Source organism: Scyliorhinus torazame, chromosome 5 (genome assembly GCF_047496885.1).
Source record: "Scyliorhinus torazame isolate Kashiwa2021f chromosome 5, sScyTor2.1, whole genome shotgun sequence".
NCBI classification, from domain to species: Eukaryota; Metazoa; Chordata; class Chondrichthyes; order Carcharhiniformes; family Scyliorhinidae; genus Scyliorhinus; species Scyliorhinus torazame.
This window is the reverse complement of record NC_092711.1, coordinates 107,868,420-107,883,492: the sequence shown is the minus strand read 5'-3', so window position 1 is coordinate 107,883,492 and position 15,073 is coordinate 107,868,420. Positions and strand designations below refer to the sequence as shown.

The 15,073-nt window shown below is 47.1% G+C and overlaps 1 protein-coding gene across 1 annotated transcript; it reads left to right on the top strand.

Annotated features, from left to right (window-relative positions):
- Nucleotides 1-572: 572 nt before the first annotated feature.
- LOC140419351 (uncharacterized) lies at nucleotides 573-14,325 on the top strand. Its single transcript, XM_072503229.1, has 3 exons — nucleotides 573-677; nucleotides 8,505-10,632; nucleotides 12,495-14,325. Exon 2 carries the CDS (start codon nucleotides 8,621-8,623, stop codon nucleotides 9,572-9,574), a length of 954 nt encoding a protein of 317 aa, XP_072359330.1. The 5' UTR covers nucleotides 573-677; nucleotides 8,505-8,620; the 3' UTR covers nucleotides 9,575-10,632; nucleotides 12,495-14,325.
- The last annotated feature ends 748 nt before the right edge of the window (nucleotides 14,326-15,073 follow it).

The following is a 15,073-nucleotide window of genomic DNA, read 5'->3' as shown; positions in this document are numbered from 1 at the left end:
TTTACAATTCTGACTTTATTTCAAATCCCTGCCTGATCCATCCCTTCCCTCTCTCTGTAACCACCTCCAGCCCATCATGCCACCCAGATATTTCTGCTCCTCCAACACTGGACCTCGCACATCCCCGATGTTCATCGCTCTCAAGGTTGAGAAGGTGGGTCTTCATGAATAACCTCAGCAGGCACGGGAATTGAACTCACGCTGTTGACGACGCTCCACAGCACGAACCAGCCAACTGAGCCGTCTGATCCCCAACCCTCAAGTAATCCCAACTGTTTGTTCTGAAGGAATCCATTTCAGTAACAAATGTTGAAATGTTTGCTCCACACCCACAGGGTTTCATCTGTTTAAAGCCACAAACAGAAAGGTCCAGTTTTCTCCTTGGGTCTGACTCAAATCAGCTTTCAAAATGATGGTTCAGCCAATGAGGGAGATCTGGGGGATCAGCCCCGCCCCTCATTCACTCCGATTGGTTGGAGGACCAATCGTCACACTCGGTCCTCCAACCCCCCTATTGGTCTGGAGTCGCCGTCAATCATTCCCCGGGCATTGTGAGCTGTCAGTGGATCAGAGTCCAAGATCACACCGGCCTCTGTCTTTACCCAACTCAGAAATAGTTCAACAATCTATTGTTTCAAGAAACCAACTTGATGGGGTGGAGACACAGGTTAACATTGGTGAGTAAATGTTGCATTTCAAACATTGAAGGAAAAGTGGGAGTGAGAGCAGTTCTTAAAGGGACATATTTCACACATTGAAGGAAACGTGGGCGAGCAGTTCTTAAAGGTACAGACACAATTTCAAATCGTCATGGTTAAAAGGATCTAGTTAGTTTTCTTTACATGGTGTGTTGCATCAGGTGAGGTCAACTTCAGATTCCGATATCAGAGCCCGGGGTCAAGTGGCTGGAGAATTGAGCTTCTGTAATAGTGAGCACTTGGATAAGAGGCTGGAGTAGAACTAGTGACCAGCGAATGTAGAAATGAACGCTGGCAGAGTCGACATTTGATTTATCTGGAAAGAGGTCAGAGGACATTCACCAGGATGTTGCCTGGGCTGGAGTGGTTCAGCTATGAAGAGTGGCTGGATAGGCTGGGATTGTTTTCCGTGGAGCAGAGAAAGCTGAAGGGGAACATGATAGAGGTGTCCACATTTATAAGAGACGTAGATAGGAAGAAATATTTCCCGTTCGTGGATGGATCAATAACCAGGAGGCATAGATTTAAGTATAGGGAGAGGAGATTTAGAAAGGATCTGAGGAAAATTCGAACAAAGTTCTGGAACTCACTGCCTGGAAGTGTGTTAAAGGCAGGAGCCCTCACTAGTTAAGAAGCATTTAGACGATCACTAGAAATGCCACAGCATACAAGACTATGACCAAATGCTGGAAAATGGGACAAGAATAAATTGGTGCTGATGACCGACACAGACAAGATGGGGCAAAGGGCCTCTTCGTTCTGTAAAACTCAATGACAATGACACCGTCAAGAAGGAGAGAAAGGATCCTGGTGAAACAGTTTATGCAGTTTGATTCAGGATAAAAACAGGAACAGTGTTCAAAAACAACTGATAAGGAGGAAATAAGTCAAATCCCACAGGACGGATAAATATAGAACAATGTGTTGTTCAAAAACAAAACTGCATTGATTGAAGCCATTGGAAAAAGAAACAGGACATGTCTGAACAGACAGGAAATTGGTTGAGGGGCTGCAGCTAGTTGAACAATCTCAGGAAGTGGATTGATACACAGAGAAGCCTCTCTGATTGGAAAGAAACTCAGCCTCGGAGTTTGCTCTATTCAGCAAGACCCAAATAAAAAGACAATATTGCAGAATTGTAAGAATCATAGTACAGTACAAAAGTGGTCATTCAGCCCATCGATTCTGTACTATCTATTTTGAAAAACCAATCCAGTTTGTCCAATTTCCCCATTTCCCTACAGTTTGTTGCTGCTTTTAATTTTTTTAATCTCATTCCCTTTTGCGGGTTATTATTGAATCTGTATCCACCACCCGATCCGGCTCTGCATTCGAAATTCTAAAAAAATTCTGCCCTTCTTTGGATTACTTCTCCTCATTCTTCCACCCAGAGTAGATCACCTCCCAATCTGCTGCGTTGAATTTAATCTGTGGTGAGCTCACCCATTCCACCATTCTGCTTCTGTCCTACTCAAATCTCTCACTCTCTTCCTCACTGTTTCCGACACTTTCAACTTTTATGTCAGCATTGTGGATAGCACAATTGCTTCACAGCTCCAGGGTCCCAGGTTCGATTCCGACTTGGGTCATTGTCTGTGCGGAGTCTGCACATCCTCCCCGTGTGTGCGTGGGTTTCCTCCGGGTGCTCCGGTTTCCTCCCACAGTCCAAAGATGTGCAGGTTAGGTGGATTGGCCATGATAAATTGCCCTTAGTGTCCAAAATTGCCCTTAGTGTTGGGTGGGGTTACTGGGTTATGGGGATAGGGTGGAGCTGTTAGCCTTGGGTAGGGTGCTCTTTCCAAGAGCCGGTGCAGACTCGATGGGCCGAATGGCCTCCTTCTGCACTGTAAATTCTATGACAGCGCCAGAGACCCGGCTTCAATTCCGGCTTTGAGTGACTGTCTATGTTTGCACTTTCTCACTGTATCTAAGTTGGTTTCCTCTGGATGCTCCATTTTCAGCCCACGGTCCAAAAATGTGCAGGTTAGGTGGATTGACCATGTTAAATTGCTCCTTAGTGTCCAAAGATGTACAGGTTAGGTGGGGTTCGAGGGATAAGGTGGGGAAGAAGGCTTAGGTAGGGTACTCCTTCAGAGGATCAGTGCAGACTCAATGGGCTGTACCTGCATACTAGTTTTCGGTGATTCATGCACGAGGACACGCAGATCTCTCTGTAATGAAGCACTCTGAAGTTTCTGTCTCAACTTATTCTCTCCAATAAGTTGCCTTTCTATTTTTCACACAAAATGGATAACCTCACACTTACCCATGTTAAACACCATCTGCCACATTTTGGCCCACTCTTCCAATCTATCTATATTAGGGCAGCACAAGTGGATAGCACTGTGACTTCACAGCGCCAGGGTCCCAGGTTCGATTCCCCGCTGCGTCACTGTCTGTGCGGAGTTTGCACGTTCTCCCCGTGTCTGCGCGGGTTTCCTACGGGTGTTCCGGTTTCCTCCCACAGTCCAAAGACGTGCAGGTTAGGTGGATTGGCCATGATAAATTGCCCTTAGTGACCAAAAAGGTTAGGCAGGGTTATTGGGTTACGCGGAAAAGGGTGGAATTGAGGGCTTAAGTGGGTTGGTGCAGACTCGATGGGCCGAATGGCCTCCTTCTGCACTGTATGTTCTATGTTCAATATTCATTTGTAAATGTCCTATTTCTAGAATGCAATTTACTATCCCCCTATTTTAGCGCCATCTGCAAATTTGGCTCTTGTACCTCCTATCCCGCCATCCAAGTCATTGATGTATATTGAAAATAGTTGGGGCCTGAGAACTGAACCCTGTGGCACCCTGCTAGTTACATCTTGCCAACTAGAAAATGACCTATTTAACCCAACTGTCTGCCTTCTGCTGGTTAGCCAGAACACTATACAAGCTAATAAATTACCCCTAATCCCTAGTGATCCTACCTTGTGTATTAACCTTTTATGCTGCACCTTATTAAATGCACTCTGGAAGTCCAGATATACATCTACAGGAACATTATTACCCACATAACTTGTAACACCTTCAAAGAACTCTAACAAATTAGTCAAACACGATTACTCTTCATAAAACCATGCTGACTCACATGGTCCATCTCTGACACTTCACTTCTCTTCCTTGACTTCTCTGAATTCGTTTCCACTCTGACCACCAATAATCATTACAAGCCCACTGACTCCCACAGCTACCTCGGCTACAGCTCCTCATTCCTTTCCTACTGTAAGGACTCTTTCCCATTCTCCCAGAATTTCCACCTCTACTGCATCTGTTCTGATGATGCCTCCTTTGAAAATGGTGCTGCCGACATGTCTGCATTGTCCCTTCGCTAAGGTGTTCCCCCAAACCCATCTAATGTGGTTGACAGGGTACTCAACTGTGTCCGACCCATCTCCCAGATCTGTGCCCTCACCCCTTCCCTTCCCTCCCATAAACATGAGGGTCCCTCTTGTCCTCAATTTCCACCCCACCAGCCTCCCCATTTAAAGGATCATCCTGCACCATTTTCACCATTGCAGCACCAGGCTAACACTAAACACATCTTACCCTCCCCTCCCCTGTCAGCATTCCACAGGCACCGCTCCCTCTGTGACATCAGGCCCGCTCCTCCCATCAGCCCAACTTCCCATCTCCTTCCCATGTCACTTTCCTTTCCAATCCTTCCTCACCTTTCAAGACCCCAAACACTTGCACTTCCTTCACTTTGGTTTATTGTATATGCTGCTCCACATACAGCCTCCTCTACACTGGGGAGACTAAATCCAGAATGGGTGACCATTTTACAGAACATCTTCGCTCAATCTGCAAGCATGACCCCAACCTGCCTCATGCCTGCCATTTGAACTCAGCACCTTGCTCCCGTGCCCACATGTAAGTCCTTGGCCTGCTGCAGTGCTCCATTGAAGGCTAGCACGAGCTTGAGGAGCAGCATCTCATCTTCTGATTAGACGCAGGACTCAACATTAAGTTCAACGACTTTAGACGGTAGCGTTTCTCCTCCATCTGAACCTTTTTTACATCCCATACATTTTGCCTCAATGCAAAAACTCTCCCTCCCCTCACCTGGTCATTTTTCTCTTGGTCTTAAGTTTGCTGTACTTTCATCACAATCTCTTCCAGTTATAATAATAATAATCTTTATTGTCACAAGTTGGTCATTTTTGGAATGAAAAAAAACAATCACAGTAACAGGCGCCCTTCATTAATAATATCCAAACGTTTCTGTGAACTAGCCCCTCTTTTCGTAAAACAGTCGGACAATTGCGAGCTACTGTCGAACCATTTAATTTTTGCTATCTCCCGTCTGTCCAACATCTGCTTCAAACTTGCTATGTCTATTCTTAACCTTTTCTCATTCACACATTTTGTAGAGTGCACATTTTTCCTCAGGGATTTGAAATGAAATGAAAACGCTTATTGACACAAGTAGGCTTCAAATGAACTTACTGTGAAAAGCCCCTAGTCGCCACATTCCAGCGCCTGTTCGGGGAGGCTGGTACGGGAATCGAACCGTGTTGCTGGCCTGCCTAGGTCTGCTTTCAAAGACAGCAATTTAGCCCTGTGCTAAACAGCCCCTCAATGTGATAATGTGGCAATGTTGTCAATGTGAGAGTCAATGGGTATGTTACCCAAATCCCTAATCCCAAAATGTCTGTCAATATCTGGCATATATAGGGAGGCATGTGGCGCAGTGGTTAGCACTGGGACTGCGACGCTGAGAACCTGGGTTTGAATCCCGGATGTGGGTCACTGTCTGTGTGAAGTTTGTACATTCTCCCCATGTCTGCCTGGGTTTCTAAATTTTTTTTTTTAATATCTGGGACACATAAAAGGCCATATCCACCGCCTCTACAAGGCTTAACGTCTCACTGGCCAAAATGCTTTTGACCACTCTCCTTATTTTCTTTGTTTCCCACACAAGAGGGCAACATTTACCATTGTTCCCCAAAAGGAAAATTATAAAACCGCCTGCACTTGAAACCCCATCACATAAATTTGCATAGGACGCATAACTATAAACTATGAGTTTCAACTGCCTAAGATAATCTAAAACCGGGAACCTCAAAACACACTCCTGAATTTTTAATTTGACCAACACTTTATTTGCTCTCATTATGTCTTCCACTTTAGGATCATTCATTTTTGTACTCAATTCAAAGACATCAAAACTAATGTTCGGTCTCGTCTGATACCTAACCAATTCAGTTACCCAATTAAACTTCTCAGCCGGCCCCTCGAGCCTGCTCCTTAAACACAAACTAGAAGTCGGCCCCTCGAGCCTGCTCCTTACACACAAACTAGCAGTCGGCCCCTCGAGCCTGCTCCTTACACACAAACTAGGAGTCGGCCCCTCGAGCCTGCTCCTTACACACAAACTAGGAGTCGGCCCCTCACGTCTGCTCCTTACACACAAACTAGGAGTCGGCTGCTCGAGTCTGCTCCTTACAAACTAAGAGTTGGCCCCTCGAGCCTGCTCCTTACACACCAACTAGGAGTCGGCGTCTCGAGCCTGCTCCTTACACACAAACTAGGAGTCGGCTGCTCGAGTCTGCTCCTTACAAACTAAGAGTTGGCCCCTTGAGCCTGCTCCTAACACACAAACTAGGAGTCAGCCCCTCGAACCTGCTCCTTACACACAAATTAGGAGTCGGCCCCTCGAGCCTGCTCCTTACACACAAACTGGGAGTCGGCCCCTCGAGCCTGCTCCTTACACACAAACTGGGAGTCGGCCCCTCGAGCCTGCTCCTTACACACAAACTAGGAGTCGGCCCCTCGAGCCTGCTCCTTACACACAAACTAGGAGTCAGCCTCTCGAGCCTGCTCCACTATTCAATAAGATTGCGGCTGATCTAATTTTTAAAAAAAAATTTGGAGTACCTAATTATTTTATTTTTCAATTTTGTTCCCTTAAATTTAGAGTACCCAATTCTTTTCTTTTACTAAATAAAAGGCAATTTATTATGGCCAATCCACCTAATCTGTACATCTTTGGGTTGTAAGGGTGAGACCCACGAAGACATGGGGAGAATGTGCAAACTCCACCTGGACAGTGACTGGGGCCGGGATCGAACCCGGGTCCTCGGCGCTGTGAGACAGCAGTGCTAACCACTCTGCCGCCTTGCTGCCCCTTCGGCTGATCTAATTATAACCTCCACTCCACATTCCGGCCAACACCGATAACCTTTCACCCCCTTGCTCATCAAGAATCTATCCAGCTCGGCCTTAAAAAATATCCAAGGACTCTGCTTCCACTGCCTTTTAAGGACGTGAGTTCCAAATTCATTGAATCCCTACAGTGCAGAAGGAGCCCATTCGGCCCATCGGGTCCGCAATGACCCTCCGATAGAGCACCGTACCCAGGCCCACCCCACCCCATCCTCATAACCCCACTCAACATGCACATCCTTGGAGACAAAGGGCAATTTAGCATGGCCAATCCACCTAAACTTCTTGAATGTGGTGTTGAGGTTAAACATTATGAATGTGGAGGAAACTGGAGCACCCGGAGGAAACCCACACAGAAACGGGGAGAATGTGCAAACGCCACACAGTTAGTAAAGTTGGAATTGAACCAAAAGAGAAAATTCTGGAAAATCTCAGCAGGTCTGGCCGGAACTGTGAGGAGAGAAAGGAGCTCACTTTTCGAATCCAGATGACCCTTTGTCAAAGCTAAAAGACAAAAATAGTGGGAGATATTTATACTGTGGGTGAGGGAATGAAAGATGAATCATTGTCTGGGACCCTGATAATGTGATGCAGCAGTGCTAACCACTGTGCCACACCCTGTCCTACAGCCCTCAAGAGAAAAAAATCCTTATCTCCATCTTAAATGGGTGATCCCTTATTTTGCAACAGTGACCCCCTTGTTCCAGATTCTCCCACAAGAGGAAACATCCTCTCCACATCCACCCTGTCAAGACCCCACAGGATCTTATATCGTTCAATCCAGGTTTTACCCAAAACTTTAAATCGTGTCCCGACCGCTTGTACGATCAGTGAATGGAAACAGGGTTTCTTTGTCCACCCGATGGAAATCTGGCATAATCCTGTGTCCCTGAATCAAATCTTCCCTCAACCTCCTTTGCTAGAACCATTCTGGTAAATCTCCTCTGCACCTTCTCCAAGAACCTTCAGATCCTTCCTGAAGAGTGGTGACCAGAGCTTTATAAAGATTCATAGAATAGAATTAGAACCATAGAATTCCTACAGTGCAGAAGAGGGCCACTCGGCCCATCAAGTCTGCACCATCTCTCTGAATGGGTACCATGCCTAGGCCCACACCCATACCCTGTTCCTGTAACCCCATTGCCCCACCTAACCTGCACATCCCTGGACACTAAGTGGCAAGTTATCAAGGCCAATCCACCGAAGTTGTCCTTTTTAGACTATGGGAGGAAACCTGAGGACCGAGTGGAAACCCACGCAGACACAGGGAGAAAGTGCAAGCTCCACACAGACAGACATCAAGGTCGGAATTGAACCCAGGTCCCTGGCGCTGTGAGGTAGCAGTGCTAACCACCGTGCCACCAGAAGCATAGTTTTGGTATCAATATTACTGTTGATGAACACCAAGATCGAATTGGCTTTGCCAACTACTCTCTTAATACGTCTTGTACATATACAAAATCCGTCTTCACCTCTTTCTCTCTCCTCCCAAAGAGGTCAGTTTGGCTTTAATGACAATCCAGCAGTTTTCATGGTCCCGTTTTCCTAGTACTGGTCCCACAAATGACCAGATTCATTCAGCTCAATTTCACAACCTGCCTTTGTGTTTTTGTGGATTCTCTCTCACTTCCTATTTTCTGTTTTAAATCAGTTTCACAGTATGTTCGAAGGGGAGGCTTCAAAGTCCGGAAAATCAAACCAAACATCACATCAGGATCTGACAGAGTCCTCAATTTATCATATCCTGAATATCATCGTACTTTGAACATGGAAGGAAAAAGCATCACTCACAGTGGGGAGAAACCGTACACGTGTTGTGTGTGTGGACGAGGATTCACTCGATCATCCGGCCTCACGAGACACAAATGCAGTCACACTGAGGAGAAACCGTGGAAATGTATGGACTGTGGGAAAGGATTCACTTCCCCATCCAAGCTGGAAACTCATCGACGCAGTCACACTGGGGAAAGACCATTCACCTGTTGCAAGTGTGGGAAGGGATTTACTGAGTCATCGGCCCTGCGGAAACACCAGCAAATTCACACTGGGGAGAGACCATTCACCTGCTCAGAGTGTGGGAAGGGATTCACTCAGTCATCCGACCTGCGGAATCACCAGCGAATTCACACTGGGGAGAGACCATTCACCTGCTCAGAGTGTGGGAAGGGATTTACTATGTCAGCCCACCTGCTGAGACACCAGCGAGTTCACACTGGGGAGAGACCGTATCAATGTCCAGACTGCGGGAAGTGCTATAAAAGTTCTGGGGAATTGATGCGCCATCAACGTGTTCACACTGACGAGAGACCGTTTAGGTGCTCTCAGTGTGGGACTGGGTTCAGACTATCAGCTCAGCTCATTGTACATCAGCGAATTCACACTGGGGAGAGGCCATTCACCTGCGCCAGGTGTGGGAAGGGATTCACTAAGTCATTCAACCTGCAGACACACAAGCGAGTCCACACTGGGGAGAGACCGTTCACCTGCTCCAAGTGTGGGAAGGGATTCACTCAGTCATTCAACTTGCAGACACACCAGCGAGTCCACACTGGGGAGAGGCCATTCACCTGTGCCAAGTGTGGGAAGGGATTCACTAAGTCATTCAACTTGCAGACACACCAGCGAATTCACACTGGGGAGAGACCGTTCACCTGCTCCGAGTGTGGGAAGGGATTCACCACTTCATCCGCCCTGCTGAGACACCAACGAGGCCACAAGTAACGACAGTGATTGCACTTTGCTGTTTCTCACATTCAGGACTGAACCATGTTCATTTGGGTCTCTTTCTGCTGATAACAAACTCCAGCCCATTTACAGAGGCTAATATTCTGATAAAAGTCAAATACATTAGATTTGTGTTAAATACGCAGTGTGTTGAAACTTTTTAATATCTCTGACACAAGTTAGTTCCTTTTGAAGTACTCTCGCTCTCCCCTGTCTCTTCCATCCTCACCTCCAACAAGAAGTGTGAGGAGTTTGTGGAGCTTCTTTGTGACTGAGATTGAGTAAATCCGATCAGCTCCCTCTGCTGCTTCCTTCCCTTCCACGAGCCCACCGGACCAAACTGTCTCTAAATTTCATCCTTTCCCGAGCCCTGAACCCACATCTTTCTCTAGTTTCTCTCCCATCTCCCCTCATGCCCACTCAGAGCTCATCTTGTCCATGAGACCCAGCTCCTGCTCCTATTCCCACTAAGATACTGATCAGCCAGCTACCCTGTGTCCATGGATATTGCCAACATTTCTCTCTCTTGAGGTACTGCCCGTCTGTCCTTCAAATCTGCCATCATCACCCCTCATTAAAACAAACCCTTGGTCCTGCCATCCTTACAAATTACTGCCCCGTCTTCAATCTCCCTCTCCTCTCCAAACTCTTTGAACATGTTGTCACCTCCCAAATCCTTGCCCATCTTTCCCAGAACTCCCATGTTTTAATCCCTTCAATCAGGTCTCTGCCCTGTCACAGTGAAATACAAGAGACAAACAGAATCTTACCCGGAAAGATAGACAATCCGGGAGCTTGGATCCAACACGGATACGTGCATAAGACCAGAAGACAAGGGTAGCAGCACAGTCATTATCGAGAGACAACAATACCTGCTGGTGACCGACAGACAATACAAATAACAACACCAAGCTACCTAGACCCATATACCCGAGACAGGAAGGAGAATTGGAGACAGACTGGAAGAATTCTAAGACTCCAGACACATTAAACAAAAACAGATGGAATATCTGAGGGGACAACAGATAGAACCAAGGAAGTCCTAGTAGTTGATGGTACAGTGGTTCAATAAATATAATTAAGGGATTAAAAATCTGTGTAATGTAAAACAGAAAATGCTAGATGAACTCAACAGGTCTGGCAGCTTCATCGAATCCCTGCAGTGCAGATGGAGGCCTTCAGCCCATTGGGTTTGCACCAACCCTACAAAAGAGCACCCCACCCAGATGCACTTCCCCTGCCCTCTCCCCGTAACTCCATTTCACCTTTGGACGCTAAGGGCCAATTTAGCATAGTCAATCCACCAAACCTGCACATTGCATTTGGGGCTGGTTTAGCACAGGGCTAAATTGCTGGCTTTGAAAGCAGACCAAGGCAGGCCAGCAGCACGGTTCAATTCCCGTACCAGCCTCCCTGAACAGGAGCCGGAATGGGGCGATTAGGGGCTTTTCACAGTAACTTCTTTTGAAGCCTACTTGTGACAATAAGCGATTTTCATTTTCATCTTTGGACGGTGGGAAAAAACTGGAGCACCCGGAGGGAACCCACACAGGCAGGTCAGAATGTGCAAACTCCACACAGTCACCCAAGGCCGGAATTGAACCCGGGTCACTGACACTGTGAGGCAGCAATGCTAGCCACTGTGCCATCATGCCACATCTGTGGCGAGAGAGTTAACGTTTCTTGTTCCTTGTTATAACAGTTCTGTAGAAGGGTCAATGGACTCTAAAAACGTCCATGGAAGTGGAAAGAAAGTGTTTTACTCAGAGGTTTGACACAGGAAGAAGTTTCAGTCTGTGTGAAGCTCAATCTTCATTCGTACAAAGCCTGCAGACTGATTGGCTGGAGGACCAGAGTCCATCTGGTCCTCCAAATCCTCCCATTGGTCAACACCTCACACGCAGGCAATGAGGTTGTGGAACCTGCGCCCACGTGGCCAATGGGAAGAACTCAAAATGATGCAGAGTCTCAGCCAATGAGGGAGATCCGGGTTCAGACCCTCCCCTCATTTGCTTGATTAGGTGGAGGACCATCCACTCCTGCTCGGTCCTCCATAAGAACTAGGTCATCTGGCCCCTCGAGCCTGCTCCGCCATTCAATGAGATCATGGCTGATCTTTTGTGGACTCAGCTCCACTTTCCGGCCCGAACACCATAACCCTTAATCCCTCTATTCTTCAAAATAGAATGCTGTCACCTATCAAATCCGCCCCCTCTTCCTATTGGTCCGGAGCCTCCATCAATCACTCCCCGGTCATTGTGATCCGAAGCATGCGCAGTGTGGCTCCGGGACATGGATTTCAGGGCTCGTTTGTCTCGGAGAAGCGGAGTCAGCGTCAGGCGGGAGGATTTGGAAACACTTTGTGGATCCGCGAACCCATCAAAATCATTGTCAGCTCCCTGGTTTGCAGCTGCGGGGCTTCTCCCTCCCTCCGGGAACAGGCCCAGGTTAACGGGCACCATCCTGCTTCAGACACTGGAGGATGGTTCACATCAGAGGATGGGGGAGGGGGGATAATAAATAAGAGCTTACACTTTGCACTCAAATCAATGAGGACTCTGATCTGTGGCAAGGAAGGAAACCATGGCAGGTGGGCGGGGAGGATTCACAAACACCCGCTGGAGGTCCCAAATCCCCAATAAGACCCATTGATTTTATTGTCAGTCTGCAGACAGGAGCTGGAGAGCTGAACCCAGGCAGAGGAGAGGGAGGGAGAAAACTGGGAGTGGAGGAAAGAAATGGTGCAGATGGTGAGATGGGTTTGGATTTCAGCCCAGGGAGGAGGGAGAGTGTGTGGAACGGGGATTTACAGCTTTGGGGGAATGGAGAGGAAAAATGGTACAATTAAACTAGAATTGTCTATTCTAAATTTTTATCCTCCACTGACTGTGATGGTTTTTGTAAATTCCTTTTACAGGATATTAGAAAGGAGGATTTACAGATGTGAGACTGAAACCAAACATCATCTGACAGTCACTCAATTCATCAGGACCTGAAAATCCTCAGACTTTGAATGTTGAAGGAGAAATGTTTGTCTCTTCTGTCTGTGAGAAACAATTTTAAACATCAGTGTGACTGGAAAGATATCGAGACAAACACACCCGAGCGAAAGTGTTCCAGTGAATTGACTGAGGAAAGCTCTAACCAGTTACACAGCCTGAAGAAACATCACAACCATTCACAGCGAGGAGAAACTGTACACGTGTCCTGTATGTGGAGAAGACTTCAACCGATCATCCAACTTGGAGAGACACAAGGACACTGGCACCATGGCGAAACCATGCAAATGTGAGGACTGTGGGAAGGGATTCAGTTATCCTTCCCTGCCGGAAAACCATCGGCGCAGTAGAACATAGACCATAGAACATTACAGCGCAGTACAGGCCCTTGGGCCCTCGATGTTGCGCTGACCTGTGAAACCACTCTAAAGCCCATCTACACTATTCCCTTATCGCCCATATGTCTATCCAATGACCATTTGAATGCCCTTGATGTTGGCAAGTCCACTACTGTTTCAGGCAGGGCACTCCACGCCCTTACTACTCTCTGAGTAAAGAACCTACCTCTGACATCTGTCTTATATCTATCACCCCTCAATTTAAAGGTATGCCCCCTCGTGCTAGACATCACCATCTGAGGAAAAAGGCTCTCACTGTCCACCCTATCCAATCCTCTGATCATCTTTTATGCCTCAATTAAGTCACCTCTTAACCTCTTTAATGAAAACAGCCTCAAGTCCATCAACCTTTCCTCATGAGATCTTCCCACCATACCAGGCAACACCCTGGTAAATCTCCTTTAAGGGCAGCACGGTAGCATTGTGGATAGCACAATTGCTTCACAGCTCCAGGGTCCCAGGTTCGATTCCTGTTTGGGTCACTGTCTGTGCGGAGTCTGCACATCCTCCCCGTGTGTGCGTGGGTTTCCTCCGGGTGCTCCGGTTTCCTCCCACAGTCCAAAGATGTGCAGGTTAGGTGGATTGGCCATGATAAATTGCCCTTAGTGTTAGGTGGGGTTACTGGGTTATGGGGATAGGGTGGAGGTGTTGACCTTGGGTAGGGTGCTCTTTCCAAGAGCCGGTGCAGACTTGATGGGCCGAATGGCCTCCTTCTGCACTGTAAATTCTATAATAAATTCTATGATAATCCTCTGCACCCTTTCCAATGCTTCCACATCCTTCCTATAATGCGGCGCCCAGAATTGCACGCAATACTCCAAAATGCGGCTGCACCAGAGTTTTGTGCAGCTGCAACATGACCTCATGGCTCCGAAACTCAATCCCTCTACCAATAAAAGCTAACACACCGTACGCCTTCTTTTTTTTTAAATTTTAAAAATTACTTTAATCAGACAGCACTTTACATGCATCACTGCAAAATATCTCAAATTGGTGAGATTCACAGATATCTGGTAGTCAGAGCTATACGAGAGTTTCAGAAACAGGTCAACAGCCTGGGAGGGGGACACCTACAATTTACACAAGGCTTAGCTTGAACCAGGTCAATTTTAAAGTGACAGGAATCACCGCTGTCCAATTCATGGAGCTCACCTCTGTTGGACAGGACTAAGCAGTCTTTGGATTGTGGGGACAAAACCCACGCAGACACAGGGAGAATGTGCAAACTCCACATGGACAGTGACCCAGAGCTGGGATGGAACCCGGGACCTCAGTGCCGTGAGGCAGCAGTGTTAACCATTGCGCCACCGTGCTGCCCTGGGCAACTCTTATTACCCCTCACCGTACTGAAGTGATGTCACGGGGGGGGGGGGGGGGGGGGGCGGGGGGGGGGGGGGGAGCTGAGCTCACTTCTGTTTTTGAAGTTTCAGTTTGAAAAAGAGCTTGAGTGTGTGTCTGTGTTTTTCAGTGAGCTGGATCTGCTGTGATCTCTGCCATGAAAGGATCATCTCTGGATCATTTGGGTGATTTAAACTCCTAATAGTAAAGCCTTTAACCTGATGTGTTTCTGTTTAAAGGTGTTGAGTCTCATGGATGTTGAAAGGGATAACTGAAGGATTATTTAATGTTGGAATATTTTCAGGGTTATCCTTGAAGTAAGGGGTGTTAAGAGATCCAATGTTTATTTAAGAGGTTAAGTTGAGTTCATGGAATAAACATTGTTTTGTGTTTAAAAACCCACGTGTCCATAATTGTGATATCACACCTGGAGAACAGGCCGCGTGCTTCAAAAGCAATAATCCATTAAAGGGAGAGGTTGGTTGAACTCCATGATACATTTTGGGGTTTTGAAAACGCTTTGCGTTGGTGGTAGGTAGGTAGCCTGGAATCTTCCACTCCACATGCCATTACAATACATGCAGCACGTGTCAGTGTAGAGGCCTCAAAGAAAACTTGAATTTAAGACATTATGCAACTTTCATCCCCCCCCCCCCCCCGCCCCCCCACCCCCACACTGCCCAAGAAGCGCACATCCAGTATAGGTAGCATTGATCCGCTTCCATCTGGGAGAACAGGCTCTGCTCAGGTATTCAGGGTTG

Excerpts from the sequence above, each read along its gene's own strand:
- LOC140419351 (XM_072503229.1), top strand. The coding sequence starts at position 8,621 with ATGGAAGGAAAAAGCATCACTCACAGTGGGGAGAAACCGTACACGTGT.